The 19484-nt window shown below is 38.3% G+C and overlaps 1 protein-coding gene across 1 annotated transcript in view; it reads left to right on the forward strand.

The window, feature by feature from the left end:
* RELN (reelin) overlaps window positions 1-19484 on the forward strand; it is a 516011-nt gene that overhangs the window by 488966 nt on the left and 7561 nt on the right. The window contains exons 52-62 of the mRNA XM_019655108.1: window positions 1041-1218; window positions 3937-4112; window positions 4260-4366; window positions 5526-5768; window positions 6357-6532; window positions 9000-9073; window positions 9880-10041; window positions 10807-10964; window positions 12983-13202; window positions 15032-15229; window positions 15882-15980. Of these exons, the coding sequence (XP_019510653.1) occupies window positions 1041-1218; window positions 3937-4112; window positions 4260-4366; window positions 5526-5768; window positions 6357-6532; window positions 9000-9073; window positions 9880-10041; window positions 10807-10964; window positions 12983-13202; window positions 15032-15229; window positions 15882-15980 (1791 nt within the window). The remainder of the gene's footprint in view (window positions 1-1040; window positions 1219-3936; window positions 4113-4259; window positions 4367-5525; window positions 5769-6356; window positions 6533-8999; window positions 9074-9879; window positions 10042-10806; window positions 10965-12982; window positions 13203-15031; window positions 15230-15881; window positions 15981-19484) is intronic.

The raw sequence follows: 19484 nt of genomic DNA on the forward strand, positions 1-19484 counted from the left end.
ACATAGATACCTTCCAGAAAACTGGAGCAGAACGTATCCTTACCTGTGTCCAATGGGAGAGACAGAGAGTTGCTTTTCTTTCAGACAGAGCCAGAGCAAGCACCTCCTGGCATCCCATCAGTACAAATTAGTCAAGAATGCCCATAGTTCTTGACTAGTCAATAGTTCAGGAAGTTATATTACGATGACTGTCTCAGGACTTATCTGGGGTAAAATGCATGCTGAGGACCCACCACAACGTCCTGGCCTCATTTCCCCACTTCTGTTCTCTCTCTTTTTTTATAATGAAATATAATCTGCATTCTGTAAAACGCACATCTTAATTGTTTAGTGCAGTCAGCTCTTACCACTGTGCAACCCACATAGCCCCACATAAAACAAGATGCAGAACACTTAAATCACCCCAGCAAGTTCCCTCATGCACTTTGGACTCCTTACGCCAACATAGTGTGGAGTATTTTAATATAAGGTTAATTATGAGGCCTGTATTTTCCCCAAAAGGCAAAGGAGAACAGTGATGAAATTAAAATCTCAGGAAAATGTCCTTTAATATAACGCTTTCACAAATGTTTTCTAATTAGCATAGTTACCCTGAGATTATTAAATATCTTTGGGGAATTCAGAAGTTTCTGTTTCCCAACCACCTGAGGGCTGGGTGTACACTGACAAAGCTCTGTCAAAGGATTCCGGCACCTTCTGTACAATTTCAGAAATGCAATTAATGAATCTAAATTGTGATGCAACACTGGACTCCGGATTTATGATAGTTTTGTGTTTTAAAATGTTTCTATTGCTTGAAATAGAGATTTCACTATTAGTCTTGTTCACCTATTATAAAATTTAACTGAAGCTGGCTTTGAAGTTTCATGACTAGAAATAGAAAGATAATGGCAGTCAGAAAACAAATTTTATTAAGCCATTTCATCCTGTCAGAGTATCTTAAGTATTTTTCCTCTCACTCACTGAGTGCTCGTGCAGGAAAATGGACCTGAAGAAAGTTAACTTTTGTTTTTCACGCTTTGCTTTTGTGTTGCCAACAGCCCGGTAAGGTTTAGGTTCTATCAGAAGTACTCAGATACTCAGTGGGCAATTGATAATTTCTACCTGGGCCCTGGATGCTTGGACAACTGCAAGGGCCATGGAGATTGCTTAAAGGAGCAGTGCATCTGTGATCCAGGACACTCGGGGCCCAACTGCTACTTGACCCACACTCTGAAGGTAACGTTAAAGCCCCTGATGGAAGCATTCACTCGCATTGATTACTAATTTATACCAATGTCCTTTGAGGCCCCCAGTAAATAAACCTTTTGGGTAGAAACTAGAAAATATGTCTTAGGTTTCTTAGATGCAAGAATATTAGGATCAAGGTCTAGTATAATTTACCCAAGTCATAAATAAACCAAACTGAATGGATTCAAGAACATAAATATTCTGCTTTTTTTTTAAAGCAGACTATTTAAAGTCAATTTTAAGCTTTCTCTACTTTTTCAGTAGATGTACTATTTGAAAGAGAATCCTGTTATGAAATAAACCAAAAAGAATTTTCACACACACACACACACACACACACACACACACAAAAAAAAAACTCAAATTTTCAAAATGGACTAAACAGTACTTGAATTTTTGTTTAGAAATTCTGCATTCTGATTTGCTGACTTCTGAAATGTGGTTGTGTATTAAGACTGGAGAGGTCATTCTTGGAAACTTTAGCTGTTATGTCATTATTTAATATGCAAAGCAAATACCATATTTGCTGGCGTATAAGACGATTTTTTGGCGCTGAAAAATATGCCTCCAAGTGGGGGGTCGTCTTATACGCCAGGTACACTTCAGATAGACTGCCCATAGTGCTTGCCCCGTGCCATAGTGGCCTCCCGATGCCCGCCCACTTCATTCCACATACCGTTCAGGCATCAGCAGCGCTGCTGGGTGTATGCTCGGCTGTTATGCGATTTTGCTGTTATGCGATTTTACCACACTCGCAAAATCGCACACAGCCAACCATATAACAAACTCTGTATTTTGAGTGGAAATGTTAGGGGGTCATCTTATACGCCGAGTCGTCTTATACGCCGGCAAATATGGTACGCTTTCCCAATACAGTTGCCATATATGCATTCTATTTCTGTGAATAAATGTAGTGCATTCATTATTACAAAAACAGGAAAATGACTAAACTATAAAAGCACAAGTGGTTGAAATCAAACATATAAGGGGCAAACAATGTAAACAAAACCTGTTCTGTCATTTTCTTCTGTAATATTTCAACAACTTTAAAATTGCTAAATTAAAAAAATAAAATTAGAGCAATGCTCACTTACATCTGAAATTGTTACTTTGTTATCAAATGAGAAACAGCCACAAGTAATGAATAAACTAAAAAAAAAAATCTGGTTTCTTTCATGACATTCATATTTCATTAGCATTCCTCAGTTGGATAACAAATTGTACAAATCTGTATTATGAACTCTGATTCAAATCTTTCTAATGAGAGTTTACATGGTTAATGATGCACGTCTTCTGACTCTAGTTATTAACACGTAAACCTCCATTTTTAAAATTGCATTTATTTGCTGACATCAGTGAGGTAAGACTGACATGTGACTACGCATCATTAACCTTAGAGATGGTAATGTTCTAAGTTTGAAGAAAAGAGGGTCTATTTAAATCATTTAACTACACAATAAAATAGCAACTAGACAACTCTTTTAAATAAGTGAAAAAGTGTACCGTTTTTCTATATGCAGTTACTGCCATTTGACTATAACAAATTATTTTCATGACATATTTCTACCATTAAAAAAACATTGGTAGAAATGTTTTGTAAAGTTTCATGACTTAGAAATGGAAAGATAATGGCAGTCAGAAAACATGTTTTATTAATCCATTTCATCCTGTCAGTGTCTTAAATATTTTTCTTCTCACTCACTGAGTGCACGTTCAGGAAAATGGACCTGAATAAAGTAAACTTTTGTTTTTTCACTCCTTTGCTCAACCCAATGCAAAACTATAGTATGGACAAAATGTACGTACATAGTACATACTATGGGAAGAATGAATAGAAAATCAAGATCTTGCCATGATGTGAGGGAATGAAGTAATTTTACATCAGGTGTATACATACCCTAACACTTAATTATCTGCTCTCTTCGGAAAATAGACTATTTCTGGTTGTTGGTCATTCTTAGTTAAAAGGATAAACTGGAGGCCCAGAGAAAATCTTTTCTTCTAGATTTTGAGTATTTCTCCCCATCATCCTGAATCTTGGCCCTGATAAACATGTGAAAAGCCTTTCAAATTGCCTTCCAAGTTTAATTTCCTTTGACTTCATATGGAAAGCTTTGGTTTCACATATCCCTATCTAACCATATAGACATTCTAAGTTCATTCCGTGCTGGAAACTGAAGGGTCCTGGTTGCCTAAAGCAGTCTCCAAGGTGAGGGCACACACTCCTGGAGAGAACAAGACAGCCCACTGGGGAATGTTGGGGGGGAAAGTGCTAGAACATCTTTTTTGCTTTATCTTATTTCTTTGAATTTTCATTTTTTGTGCATGTTCATAATATCATAATAAATTACAGTAGTACTTTTATATACCATATAAATAAACAAACATTTTGGGAATATATTCTTAAATAACTTTTTACAAATAGGAGTATTACTGTACACAATCTTATAATTCTTTTACGATTCTCTCTGGACTTTAAATTCCAGTTATTAAACATTAAGCAGTTTAAATGATCTTTATTATATGATGGAAAAGCACATTAAGAAGGTATCCTGTTGTGTTTTGTTTTCTTTAATATCTTTGGAAAAGCATTTGAAATCAGCTCTAATTTTTTAAATCCCAAGATGTAGCTGCATTGTCTGAACTATTTCATACTCATTATCTGAAATTGTTACTTTCAACCACATGCCCCCCTTTTTTTTCCAGACTTTCCTGAAGGAACGCTTTGACAGTGAAGAGATCAAGCCTGATTTATGGATGTCCTTAGAAGGTGGGAGTACTTGTACCGAGTGTGGGATTCTTGCCGAGGACACTGCACTCTATTTTGGGGGATCTACTGTGAGACAAGCTATTACTCAAGATTTGGATCTCAGAGGGGCAAAGTAAGTCATTTTTCAGTTATTTTCATCACAACTTAGCAAATTAGCCCCAAAGCAAGGAGCACATGTGGAAGAAGTTGTTATCCAGGACTTGAGTAGACTATTTGTTCTAACTAACTGTTCTGATGGATAATATGTGCTTGCATTCAGATTCCTGCAATACTGGGGGCGCATCGGTAGTGAGAACAACATGACCTCCTGCCATCGGCCCATCTGCCGGAAGGAAGGCGTGCTATTGGACTACTCTACCGATGGAGGCACGTTTCAAGGATGAAAGCCATGCCTGGGAGCAGATTCCCAAATTCCATTCAATACCCCTCAGATAAGTCTCTGCAAAGCTTTGCTGATTTCGCAAGGCGAATAGTGAAAGTTACAAAAAGAAGGTTATGGATCTGAGTTGCGTAACACATTCTGTACATGTGACTTCTGTGTTATGCAAAATCTACCAAACAAGGGGGACAAGACAGAAATCATATTTTAAAAATTAGCTCCAAAGTTAATCAGTAAAGAAAATAATCTCTATGCTTAACTGAAGCTTGATTATAAATTATACAATTAAGAAATAATTTTTATAGTTTTCCAAGTAAAAGAATATCTTTAGTGTTTTAAAAAGCTTTTGTGTGAACAAGCATGTAACAAATGCTAAGAGAATCTACAATAAAACTTTATTAATTGTGAAAGAAGATAGTCTGAATTTGTGAGTGTATCATACACTCTTTTCAAAAAATTCTGTTTTATTATTTTGAAATAATTGAAACCAGACCAATAATGCCATGAGGTCTTTAGAAAATCAGCTTTGGCAGATAGATATTATTCTTTTTTTTTTTTTAATTTTTTTTTTAATTATTTTTTTTGTTTGTTTTAGCTGAGCCATCCTGCTATCTGTTGGCAGCTCAGTGGAGATATTATTCTTAATAACTAGCAGATAAATAGAAGGTCCTCAAGTATTTGACAGCGTTCAAAAGGTGTTTTCTTAAGTAATTTAAACATTCTACCTACAGTCTTATCAATTGTTAAGAGGGAAACCTCACATCCGTCCAATAAATCACAAACTGCGTACAATTATAATTTTAAAATACTTACATAGAAACATTCAAAACACAGGTGTATCTCATTATTTATGAGAAATAATGCGTGTGAGAATCTAAAACAAAATTTTAAAAGCAGAAAATACATAATTTTTACTTTAGTGTTTTTATTCCTGGCCAAGTATTTCTAAGTACCCGTCCCCTCATATCATCAGCCTCATTTTGCAACAATATTTATAAGTGGTGAACACTTACATTAAAGTCAGCGAAATCAATTCTCATTACCTGTTTGAAGAGTTCTTTGGGAAGCTTACAGTAGCTGCAGTACACTGGTGGTTTGTGGGGGGATTTTCCAGATATGTCACTATGTTGATGTTTGTTATTACAGGAATTACTTGGACTTTGCTCCATGAGATGGATTATCAGAAATACATTTCTGTTAGACACGACTACATCCTTCTTCCCGAGGATGCCCTCACCAATACAACTCGACTTCGCTGGTGGCAGCCTTTTGTGATCAGCAATGGACTTGTAGTCTCCGGGGTGGAGCGTGCCCAGTGGGCACTAGACAACATTTTGATTGGCGGGGCAGAAATCAATCCCAGTCAACTGGTTGACACGTTTGATGACGGTAAGAAACAAGACATTGAACATTCTTTCCTGTGAATCGTTTGTCTGCTTATGTCTTTGGGTGAATTACTACATGAAAAGCTTTTAGAAGAATGCCTAGCACATATTCAGTGCTCAACAACTGTTAGCTGTTGCTTTGCCCAGTGGTTTACAAATCTTCAAGGTTGGCAGCTGGTTGAAATGCCAACTGAGAATTTAATAAATTCTGTTAAAGATAACATGTCTAACTCTAAATATAATTTGAAATTTCAATACCCTAAAATAATTTAAATTTCTTTAGGAATTTCTGTACTGCACATACACATTGCATTGGTTCAAAAGTGTACCAAGAATAATTTTGCAATGGTGAAAGTTACCCAGACTAGCAATTACATTTTAAAAGTTCATTAATCATTATACTACTAGTACTTAATAATCTTTTCTAGATTTGATTTCTCATCTTGGATTTATGTTTACACTAATTAAATAAAACAAAAATCAATCTTAAAGGGTAAGCAAAAATCTAGAGCATAGACATTCAAGTAATTCAACATAAGCCAATCAGTTCAAGAGAATAACATGTTGTATTATTTCCAATTTACCTTAACAGAAGGCACTTCCCATGAAGAAAACTGGAGTTTTTACCCTAATGCAGTTAGAACAGCAGGATTCTGTGGCAATCCATCCTTCCACCTCTACTGGCCAAATAAAAAGAAGGACAAGACCCACAATGTGCTCTCCTCCAGAGAACTTATTATACAGCCAGGATATATGATGCAGTTTAAGGTAAGGGAGGTGGCTCTTCAAAACAGAGTATGGCATTACATTTGGGGAGGCAGTGTGGAGAGAATGCTTATTTGGACAACTATAGAGAAATGATTGGTTTCATTCATTAAAAGAGGCTTTATCTTATGAATAAAAGAAGTAATCCTTCACAAAGGCCTTTACCATTTAGGATTATTTGAGCATAGATAAAACCTATAAGTATATTGGAACATAGCAAGAAATGTAACCGTATGATGTCTCAGATATGTAACCTTGAGATCACTTTCCCAAACCTTGATAACCTGGATGTTCAAGGTCATAGGTCATATGTAGTGTTCTACTATCCCTCATTCCAAGCCACATCCTTTAAGAGTGAAGGCTTTCCCTCTACCAGGCCTACCCTGTGGCCCATATCAAAGTCATCGTATTTGGTTTAAATTGATTGGAGCCTCCTCTTTTGCTTCCTCTATCAACCCAGAACTGAAGAGGCTGACATTTTCTTCTCTATCCAAACTCAATTTGTGTTGTTTTTTTTAAATTTTGTCCTCCGAAACTGAGTCAAGTATCACTGAAACTGCATTTTTGAAAGTCTTCATACATCTAACAGCTTTCATCATTCCTCATCTTCCCTTTCCTCTCTGTAGCATTTGACACTAGTTCCTTGCCCTCTCCAGCCCATGACGTTCTCTTTCCTGTTGGCTTCTGAGAGCCCTGCCGGTTCTCCTCTTCTCTTCTTGATATCTCCTTCTGTCTCCTGTTTGGCTCCTCTTCTCCCTTCAGTCCTCTAAATGTCAGCACTCCTCAGTACCTCGCCTGAGCTTTCTTCTCCCACCGTACACATTCTCACCATTGGGAATTTCGTTCATCCCTGGCTTCGGGTATCATATCCTTAAGACCGACCCTCATATCCACATGTCAACCTTGAATGACTCACCACAATTAATTCAGTACTTTAATAGCCTGTGTACATTTCTACACCTTTGTCTTATTGCCATCTCAGCTCAACATGTCTTAACAGTGAACTTCATATCTTCTCTCCCCATAGCAGCGCCTCTTTCGGATTTTCCTGTCTCTATCAATGACTCTACCTTTCACCTATTCACCAACTTTAAATTTTAAACTAGTCTTTGACTTTTCATTTTTCACACCTAATCATTTACTGCATCCTTTTCATTCTAATTTCCAGTGTTCCTGGCACCCATCCCATCTTCTCTGTTTGGACTATTACCCCCTCCCTTCTGGCCCTGATTAAATCAATAGTCCATTAACTAATCTTTCCATCTCTGACCTCTCCCCACCAACACCTGTCTTCAAGAGCACAGTCAAATTGATCTTTACAAAGTGCTGCTCTGAGCTCATCATTCCACTGCTCATAAACCTTTAATGACTCCATTGCCTTCCAAATGAAGGCCAAACGCCTTAGACTACAATTCATAGTTTGTCAAACTCAATCCTTCTTCTACCTAAATGTCTTTCTCCTATTTCTGCCTCTCACACTCTTCCCATGTTTCAGAGACAGCTCACAGGCACCCTGCTTGATGAATTATTTTCTTTTTTTTAATTGTAATATATTTGACATATAACATTGTGTAAATTTAAGGTGTATTACATGGGTATTTTATGCATTTGTATTCTGTAATATGATTGCCATTATAGCAATAGTTAGCACCCCTGTCATATCACATAATTATCATTCTTTTTTGTGGTTGGAATAATTACAATCTTCCACATCTGATGAATTATTTTTTAATCCACTTAAATACAGTCTCTCCTTATGAAGCAGCAGAGCATTTTATTTGTATCTGTAATGATTTCCATTTCCATTATCGGGATATGCTTCTATTCTCACTCCGAAGCCAGAGTTGTTTTATTCATCAGTGTAAGGCCTGAAATTTTAGCACTAACCTTCTCCAGTATCAGCCCTGAAATAGGACTTGTTAAGTAGATGATTAGGACTTAAATTTGAATCACCAAATTTTTATAGAATTTGTGCATTATTGATTATTCAAATATTAATCACATATATATGGAAAGCTTTTATTCCTATGGAAATGGAAAAAAACACCTTAAGTATGAATATTAAGTAATTACAAATAAAAAATTCAATAGTAGCATCAAGAAAGTCAGGCTATCAATGAAAATGTTTTGGACCAGTAATACTTTGAGTTCTTTCCATTAATTCTCTAAATGTTACTTTCCTTTTGACCAATTTGTCTCCTCCAGATTTATGACTAATATGTTATACTAATTAATTAAATAAAAATAGTACTTTTTTAATTTTAATTCTCATCTCTGTGCAAAATTGCATGTCTTGAACTGAAGTCAAAAGAATGTATCCTTGGCAATCTTGGCAGGCTGCTCTATCAAAGCTTCTCTGAATATTTCTTGATTACTTATCAGAGTCACAATGAAGACAGGGGATTTCTAATAAACAATAAATATTATTGAACTTTACCCGATACATATTGATTGTTTATGTTTGTTTTAGATCGTGGTGGGTTGTGAAGCCATTTCTTGTGGTGACCTTCATTCCGTAATGCTGGAGTACACTAAGGATGCGAGGTTGGTGAAGTACTTGTTACATTTCCCCCAAATTTGAATACACAGTTCAGCTGGTTGTCTATTTTTAAGGCAGCTGTTTACAGAGGAGCAATCTTTTGTATTAAAAGTGTAAGTTCGTGTGTATTTCACATGTACAAATTTCATTCATATAAAATGTATCTGTCTTATTTTCAAACTTTTTCTTCTAACCAAGAAACATCTGTTTTCATACTAGGCTGCAGCCAACAAGCTTTAAATTTTAAAATAAGTAAGATACTACATTTGTCCTCAAAGTAGAAGTTTCTTTTATTCATGTTGCTCATTTTCAACAAACTTTAATGAAAATTTAAATCAATGAAAGACCTGAATATGCTTCAGCCAGAGTCACAGCTCCTAAAGCATAGTAGCAGTGTCAAAGAAAAATCGGACACAGTTCACTTACCTTATTAAGGTGTCTCCCACAACCACTCTTCAAAATGAGTTATAGTGAGTTAAGTTTCGTTAGACAGAAAAGTTTGTCAGTCAATTCCAGGTATCTTTCTGGTAACAGTATCAGTGGGAGGAAGTCATTATAATGCAGCACCATGAATGCTATTATTTTATTCTGTTGTGAATATATTCTGTGCTTTTAAAGAGTTAGGATATATCTTATGTGAAATTATTTTCAGTTTTTCTTTTTTATGGTCTGTAATTATAAATAGGTATAGGAAATAAGAAATTCACATTGAAATGTCTTCATTTAACCCAACCCCAAAGCATCACCTAGACATCAGACATGTCGCCTATTTCTCAAGAGTTATCGAAAGCCACCTCTTTGGTTTCTGCAGGTCCGACTCCTGGCAGCTTGTTCAGACCCAGTGCCTTCCCTCCTCTTCGAACAGCATTGGCTGCTCCCCTTTCCAGTTCCATGAAGCCACCATCTACAATGCTGTCAACAGCTCGAACTGGAAGAGAATCACCATTCAGCTGCCTGACCATGTCTCCTCCAGGTAAGTTGTGTACTAGGGTAAACTTTGTGGAATTATCTGGCAACCTTCACAGAGCTCCCAGTGAGCTGAGAGCAACTGATAAAATGAGGCTGGAGTTTTCATTGCAGCCCTAGTAACCCCTCTCTTCTTCTCTCCCTCCTCTCACCAACCCATGCCCCAAAACGGCAATTGCGTGTCCAAAGAAGAAATAGGAAAAAATAGGATGTTTGTAAATGACTCATAGATCTCAGATTTCCTTTTGACTAAATGCCACAGCACATGCCAAACTCAATCACAGGCTCCAAATCACAGATCTCCAACCAAAACCTGGGGTTGGTACCATATCTTTCCCAGGGTTCTGTGCTCCAAAGGCTATGCTCATCTCGAATACATATATCCTCTGGAGAGTGCAGGGTTGGTCAGGATACGAAAAGTCGCAGAATAAACATAATGGGGCACAATCTTCCTAGAGCAGCATTCATTATACTCAAAGACTTAGAAAATGGCATGTCTCTGTGGGAAAAATAGACACAGATTTATTATGGAATAGAATAGGAAATTCGCATCAAATTCTCAAGGAAGGCACATGCTTCCAGAATGGCATTTTGGGACATACTCCCAAAGTCTGAGGAGTACACATTCACTCACCTCTGCCAATCGCTGCTTCAGGGAGAAGTTTGGGAAGCCCTTTTCTCAGAAATAGTCCCCATTCCCAGAGCTAGAGGCTGGACACAGCCGTGGGACATAACAGCCTACTGAATCCTTCTGTCTCTCTGGGACTTTCAGTGCCACGCAGTTCCGCTGGATCCAGAAGGGGGAAGAAACTGAGAAGCAAAGCTGGGCGATTGACCACGTGTACATCGGAGAGGCTTGCCCCAGGCTCTGCAGTGGGCACGGATACTGTACCACCGGTGCTGTCTGCATCTGCGATGAAAGTTTCCAAGGTCTGAATCCCAGACTGATTTTTGGAGCAGGAGAGGATGAGGTTCTCCTCATCTCAACACGTGTACAAAGGCCACTGGGAAATGGACGTAAACTCCAGCCTGAGGGACCTAATGGATGACACTCTTGGTTCACAGTTATTTCCCTTGGAAATGGATTATCAAGGATAACTTCACGCTATGTTCCTTGAACTATTTTTTTAATGCAGATTTTCTCCACTCAGAATTTCCATAGTACCTCACAGTCCCCGTCTTCCGTATAACGCCCTGCCCCAGCCCCACCCCTGACATTTTTTTCCACTTCTGGGCCTCTCTCCTTCCCTGTCTAGCTGCCCATTCCTGGATACTTTGCCAATATTCCTTCTCTCTCACAGCTTCTCCCAACAGCAGCTGCACCTGTCCTCCCAAGACATAGCTGACAATTCAAAATGTTGTTTCCCAAGTCACTCTGTCACACAGAAAAGGCCTTCATGACTCAAAAAACAAAAAAATATACATTGTACTGCTTGAGTTTCTAGAGGCTGAGTATACTTGGGACAGTGGATCTACTCAACTCCTGACATCATCGGAAGTTGCTCTATTGGCTTGTTAGAAGGCCTGCAGCACTGCTTTCTCTTGCAATGTTTCTAACAGGTTTCTGCCTCTATGGTTACAAAGTTCACTTTACATCATGACCCCTCTATCCTCAGAGCCTACAACGATGCTCAGCACATCTCTTGTGAACGAACCCTTGCATCCCCTTATGCTTTTCTATTTACACAGTGTCCACGAATTCATTCAGCGGGGTCATCTAGTGCTTATGATATCCCCAAAAGTTAGCTATGGCTAATATAAGTATTCCCACTTTACTGGTAAAGAAACTGAGACTCAGGGAGGTTAAATGACTTGCCTAAGGTCACACAGCTAGCAAGTGTCAGAAATAAGGCCGGTACGCAGATTGTTCTTTGCAGTCAGCCTTGCCGTCTCTCAAAGTTGAGAGGTTTGTCCAGAGGGGACCAGAATTATGCAACTTTCCCAAGTGTACACTGTAAGAATCCATAGATTTAAATTCTAGAGTAGAATCTAGTTAGGTTTCTTGTTTGATACTCTTGCCTTGCCGCTGAATGAAATGAGCATGACTAATGTACACTGCTGCATATTACTGACGTTAGAAATTACTTTGTGGTCACCTTTTTTCCCTGGTCTCATTACGGCTGAAATCATCTGAGTCTGTCTGTGTACTAGCTGGAGAATTTTAATTTTAGGTAAATGAACAAATCAGATGTCTCACAAAGAGTCCTAGATGCCTGGAATTTTTCCTCTCCTCTGATCCAACAGAGCTGAGACCTTTTGATTTTCAACTATTGTGGCCAATTGGAAAAGTTGGGCTGTTCAAATTAAGGGGAAATGCAAGCACATACACATTTGCTAATGTAACGTCTTACTTAAATGCCAGTATTTCAGCTCGGTGGTCTCTGAGAGACAGCCCGGTTTATTCATTATGTGTGCATTTATCCCAGCCTCATTACTGAATGTCTTCAATGTGCTAAGAATTGTGCTAGGTGCTAGAATTAGATGATGAATAAAATACACACTCGCTGTCAAGAATCCTCACATATAGAGCTGGAAGAACAAGAACATGACTTACCATATTTTCTGCTTCAAAGTCATGCTAGGGGGGAAGAAATTAGGCTGGCCTCTCATGCCAGGGTGAGCACTCCCTACTGAGAATCACCATTGGTATACATGCAGACCCAACCAGATGCTGTGATATTTAAATGATAGGTTTACAGGAGCAAGAAGTACACCTATGCATTTCAGTAAACATTGACTCAGAATTAATGGGATTTATTTCAGCAATGTAAGCCAGTAATAGCTAAGATAAAAGAGAAACATTTATTTCTGGGAGTCTATATCTGCTTGGTATTTTGTCATTCTTACAGAGACAACAATGGATTAAATCTGCAATCCAATACTTGTCTTGAACCTTTGGTGATTCTGCTTGTTCCAGCTAATTTTTGCGATTTTTCTCTTCCCTCTAGGTGATGACTGCTCTGTTTTCAGTCATGATCTTCCCAGTTATATTAAAGATAATTTTGAGTCAGCGAGAGTCACTGAGGCAAACTGGGAGACCATTCAAGGTGGAGTGATAGGAAGTGGCTGTGGGCAGCTGGCACCCTATGCCCATGGAGATTCGCTCTACTTTAATGGCTGTCAGATAAGGCAAGCTGCCACCAAACCTCTGGATCTCACTCGAGCAAGGTAACAAAACTCCTGTGTTATAGTCCAGACACAGCCTCAGTCGCAAGACTGGCCACTGTCCACTGTCTGTTAGATATGGTCACGAACTTAATGGCACTAAGCAGTGGACACCTAAATATCATTTGAATTTGCTATGAGGAAGGATTCTATGTTTTCACAACTAAAAATTATGCTTTGCTTAAACTTATTATAGAATTACCTTATATTTCTTCACACATACTGGCTGAGTAGTGGTAACAGGCACAAGCCTAGAGAAATGGCCCAATATAAAAAAAGTGATGCATATCAAATCAACATATTATACACCTTAAACTTACATACTGTTGTATGTCAATTATATCTCACTAAAGTTGCAAAAATAAATAAGTAAACAATAAAAGATCGGCTATAGATAAGCTATATAGACAATTCAATGTTGACCATTTGCAAGCATATAAATATCAATGTGTACGCGAAGTAGATTTGCCATCATGTAAACATATACCTATATTGAACATACGTAGTTACAATAGGTAGAAATGGAGGATGGATGGATGGGTGGGAACTTTAAAAATTCACATGCTAGAGGAGCCACCTGTTAATGCAGAATAGAGTGAGCAGAGACTGTGCACATCAACTAGGGAAGTGACAGAGAAAAGGAGACCCCAGAAGGGCTGATCTCCGTCCCCTCTTCCTCCTCTTCCTAGCTCTGCCACGTCAGCCAATACAAACACATCTTTTTATCTGTAGAATTCAAGAAAAGATTCCAAGGCTTTATAAAGTTTGCAAAATACTGGATTAGAGTATTCCCTGAATGCTGACAAGTATTAGTAGCTGCCAATATATTTGAGAATTAGATATTTGGTTAATAAGAATGTAGTGTTTGCTTGAGGCCTTCCACTTTGTTAGTAGTGTATTTTCAGAGGCAGAAGGGCAGGTTTGGAGGCCTTCAATATGATACAATGAAAATATAATAGAATTAATTCCTGTATGGTAACCACGGAGATACCAAAAGTTGTTGTGGCCTCCCATCCGGTTTTTTCCTACCAAAAGGGTATATTTAGTCTAGAGACCACTAGATGTTTTCCTTGACCCCATGGTGAGCTGCAACTCACTGCTGAGTTAACTATTATATAGCATGTTGTAAAGTAATTTTGTTTTAAATTAATTTATGCATTTACAAGTTTTAAGTCTAGTGCTTTATCTGAACACCCACCCTAAATGGGATCACTCTATGAATCACTGAGGATAGCTGTCCTGTGTTTTAAAGCTGTCTATTCTAAGGGCAGGGATGCCTGTAAAAAGCAAAAGGACATACATGTCAGAGAACAGCAGACATGGTCCAAGGCTGCATGTCTGCCACAGTTTCCCCTCCACTCTGATCTCCAGACAGCCTTTCCTAACACAGACATGACCATTTTTCCTTGTGTAGCTGCTACTCAGCTTAGAGCTATTGGTAAACAAGTATGTAGTATAAATATTGTGATTTTATTCTTTGTCCTCTCCATGTCCTCAGCTGCCTATTGGGCCCATAGAGAATAGAGGGTGTTTCAGGTGAAATACTCTAACAAGATTTCCAACATCATGAAAAAGAGGACAGATCTTTGAAAATCAGAATTGTGTTTTTTGTGTAGAAAACCAGCCTTTCCGAGGTTATTTTTCATGTGCATGATATAAAGATAAAGTAGCCAAGTTTTACTACTAATGTAATTTGGCCGTAACACTGGATGCTGCTCTTTTTACTATACGATCAACTCGAAAATTATGGATTTTTTTTTGTAATTAGAAAGTATAATTTCCTTACTACATCCAGAACCTTGTGTAAAGACAATTTCTCCCCATTTTTTCAGCAAAATCATGTTTGTCTTGCAAATCGGGAGCCTGGCGCAGACAGACAGCTGCAACAGTGACGTGAGCGGCCCCCACGCCGTGGACAAGGCGGTGCTGTTGCAGTACAGCGTCAACAATGGCATCACCTGGCACGTCATCGCACAGCACCAGCCCAAGGACTTCACGCAGGCGCAGAGGGTGTCTTATAATGTCCCCCTGTAAGTAGCCTGAATAGAGAGGCGAAGTCTCATGCACGATCCCTGAGAATCAGAGTTAGAGCTAATAGAAGTTTGGTGACGTTACTGGACCAACACCACAAATGTCAGTGGTGGCAGAACTGAGACTGACCCAGATCTCCAAAGCTGTTTTCCTGTTTCCTATTAGGACAACAGGCAAAATTGAAGCAATGTGGGGGCAAGAGGGAATAGAGAATAACAACAGTGTTTTTTGTATATTTTCCTTCCTCTAACCAGTATTGATAGTCCTTTAGAAAGCAATATTTTTAATTTTCTGCTGGGTATTCTTATTTGAACATTTTGTGAGACTAGGCAACATTTGGTGACATTTGTACCCCCAGCTTCTAGCACAGTGCTCATCACCCACAAGGCACATCATGTTTGTTAACCAAATGTGTTGCTCTTCCAGATACTAGTATAGCAAGGGGAACAAGGGAGAGAGGTGTAAAAGTATTACAAGTCCTTAAATCGTCAATAAAATGCAATGCTGCTTAGACATAAGCCAATCTTAATTCCATACCCAAAGTTTTATTGATTTAGATTAGCCTTTTATATTTGAAGTCTGGAAGTTACATACCAGAAAGTTCTCTGTTTTCTAATGTGTAACCTCTTTGTCCTTCTATCTGTGACCCAGGGAGGCACGGATGAAAGGAGTTTTATTGCGCTGGTGGCAACCCCGCCACAATGGAACAGGTCATGATCAATGGGCTTTGGACCATGTGGAGGTCGTCCTGTGAGTATCTGATACATAGCATCCCATGTTTATTTCAGAAAAGAAAGACTTGAAATTCCCTTGATACGGTACACTCCTTAATTCAGTAAGAACTATTCCTGAAGAGATGCCTTAGGACTTTGTCTTATACTATTCGACTACTGCAATCTATAATTCAAGTCAACGTTAAATAATAAAGCCCCGAATGTAATTTAATGAACATTAGGAAACTTCAGTAAGCAAAAAATGTATTTAAAGATTTGACAATATTAGTTAAATTGGATCAAACAAAAGTCTCCAAAAATGGGAAACTATGCCTTCGCCAGATCTGGGTTGCCTTAGAAAATGGAATGATGTCCTAAAGAGGGAATCCAGTTATATTGGTTAATGTACAGAGAATTACTAGTTAATGTGCCCAATGACAAACACCTGTCTTAGCCACATATGCCTGAGGCATTCTTCCATTTAATGACATGGCAGAAAATAGAACAAAGAATTCGTGGTTTCAGATTCCTCCTGACCAATCCCAGCACCTGAAAGTTAAGGGTGTTCACCTGTGGTTTCTCCCGTATGATAGGGTTGGCACCACTCTCACCCAGCCGGGTTGACTGTTCCACAGAGAGATGACTTGCTTTTTCTCTAACAATCTAGTTCCTGTAGAACTGGAATGCTTATGTCTCGACGGGTTCGGACTGATGGCTCCAAGTGGTTGGCAAGGAGAGGCGAATCTTCTCGGTAGATAGGTTCAAATGTTCATTCTGTTTACCAAATCAAAAATGAAATCAGTCCCTTGGCTGATTTCAGTCATTTTGAAAGCAAATTTAAGTGATTGATTGGTAGGAGAACTACCAGATTTGTTTTCTTTCGATCATAGCCATGAGCTGAATTTTTCAGTCTTGAGTTAGCCTTCGTCTTAGTCTTCACTGAGGCACCTGCTTGCATGGCATCCATATCAATCCCCAAATCCAAGAGCAACCTGGTCCCTACACAAGCCCCCACTGTGCGCTCTGCTGCTTTGGACAACTTGCTGGGCTCTGCCTCCACAAGACAAAGTTGAAGTTTAAAATAACGGTCCAGACTCATTTGAATCTACATATGAGGCTGATGTTTTATTTAGGTATTGATTTCCTCAGACTACGTTATTCCAGAAAAAGAGAATAATCTAGCCTCTAAAATGAATACATATATGGTAAAGCCGGAGAGAGATGTCCAAATAGACCAAAACCATCCCAAAGCCGTTCTTCCCTGGTTACTTTCCCTTCAGAGCAGCGCTTCTCAGTCTGATTGAACCTTAGAAGACCTTAGGAGCTTTGGAAGCATCAGCGAATGTCCCAATGCACAGGCCCATCCTTACAGATAATTTGATTTAAATTGACCTGCAGTGGGACCTTCAGTGAGTGTTTTTAAAAAGTGATTCTAATAAACTGGTTGATAATCAAATTTAGGTCAATAACCACTTTTTATCTATTAAGTCTCTTGCCAAGACAGTGTACATTAATGGGGCTTCCTGTGCCTGACAAAGCATTACCAACTCCTATGGAAACATCAAAACTTGACAGTCCTCAAAAGAAGGCTGGATGCTAATACTGCCCTTAGGTAGACATAACAATTTTTAATATCGCATATGTCTGATGAGCTATTTCTTCTCCTGCCACCCAGCCAAGAAATTACAGTATCTATTTTAGATTCCAGAGGTATATCATTGCCATAAGTCCCTCCCTTGGACTACCGTTAAAGAGCAGTTGAGGTCAGAAGTGCAAATACACCCCCGTGGTATGAAATAACCCTTCACAACTTACATGCAGAACTCTGTTCTCTGCTCCCTGGTGACCTGCTGCCTCAGAGGCCCTCAGAACACCAGCAAGAAGCTTCATCTTCATTGGTGGTTCCTGAAGGAACCTCCTGGAATACCTGGTGTTGGTATTAATTTTTATAAGCAGCTACCAGCATCATGATATTATTACAAGAACCAAGTACAGATATATGAAATCTATCACATTGATCTTACCTGTTGTTTCTGGTATTATTCTGGAGCACTAATCTGTAGTAGTGAAGACTTCACTTTTATTCCACCTCCAGAATTTTAATTCTTTGAAGACTTTATAACTTACCAGGCACCTCTCTGCTCTGACTCCGCATCATTGTCTCAAAGTCTCAGGGCACTGAAACATTTCAAATGATAAAGGAGCGTTGCCACACACGCACTGTTTTGATTTTTATTCATCTTCTTTCAGTGAATAATTTAAAAATTATAACTTCTACATATCACCATATAATTTTATTTATATATTACACATATAATTTTAAAAGCAAATGTTATCTCTTTAATGACAATTCAAAACTTTGTTAAAATTAAAGACTTACTTTATTTTTCTACCTTTTTGGAGAGAAATACCTTGAAGCTGAGCTCAATAAATGAGTTGTTTAAAAAATGCAATGCAAAGAAATTATATTTTCAGAACTATGTTTTTGATGTTTTGCTCTTGTCTTAGGATTTAACATTTCTATGCCACTGTACCCTTTCAAAATACTTCTTTCAGAAGAGTCACAAAAAGTTTTAAGGCATTCACTAACTTATATGCCCTTGGTATCTCTGCAAAATAATTAATTTATTGGTTTTATAAGTTTAAAACCAAAAAGAAAGTTCCAGAAAACTGAGAAAAACAAAATATAATAATTTTTCAAAGTGTGTCTCAACCAAATGAGGCACAATGAAGCTAGCCAAGGTTCATATCATGAGTCACAAATATTACTAATTATCATCTTGCTACCACAGATATGTGTTTAGAATTAGAAATGTGGAATACGCCCATAAATCCCTATTAAATCAAAATATCCTCTTTATGCACTATATTTTTGTACAATAACATTTAGTCATATAAACTAGTGATGTTAACTCCTCAAGTGTGGAGGGGAGAGGAGAACTGAGGTCCGTATCTAAAGAAATACAAGCCTGACCTAAGTGAGCGCTGCAAATAGGGCTAATATGTTTTTGCAACTACTGGTTGGAGGTCTAGATTTTTAGAATGTCTTTCCTTTTCTGAGTGAAGACTGGCCTTAATCGAGCTCTATTACTATAGTTTTACTTGTGTGCATGCGCACTAGGACACATGCTAAAAATCCCTAGAAAGAAAAATGTGGTCATGCATGGGATCTTGAGTTTCACCTCAGTACTGCCCATATTTACCAAGAAGACATAGGCGCTTGCTGAGAACAACGTTAGCACTTTTGAAAGTTCTTCAAGGTTTAGGAATTCACCCTAAATGAACAAGATACAGAACATATTTTTAATTTAATGGCTTCATTCTACAATACTCCCTGTGGAAGGATTTGAGTTTCCTAAGTGTGGATATACAGAATGACAAGCCCCCATACCATAAAGATAAAACCCACCATGTAGCATTTAACAAGCAAAGTTCACCTATGCTTTATGCTTGTTTGAAAGTGAGATCTTCCCACTCTGATGTTTTTCAGTAAAATCTGCCCATGGAAAGCACTTCCCAACGATTAGCCCCTGCTAATCTG

The sequence above is a fragment of the Hipposideros armiger genome, unplaced genomic scaffold, assembly GCF_001890085.2.
Source record: "Hipposideros armiger isolate ML-2016 unplaced genomic scaffold, ASM189008v1 scaffold_236, whole genome shotgun sequence".
NCBI lineage: Eukaryota > Metazoa > Chordata > Mammalia > Chiroptera > Hipposideridae > Hipposideros > Hipposideros armiger.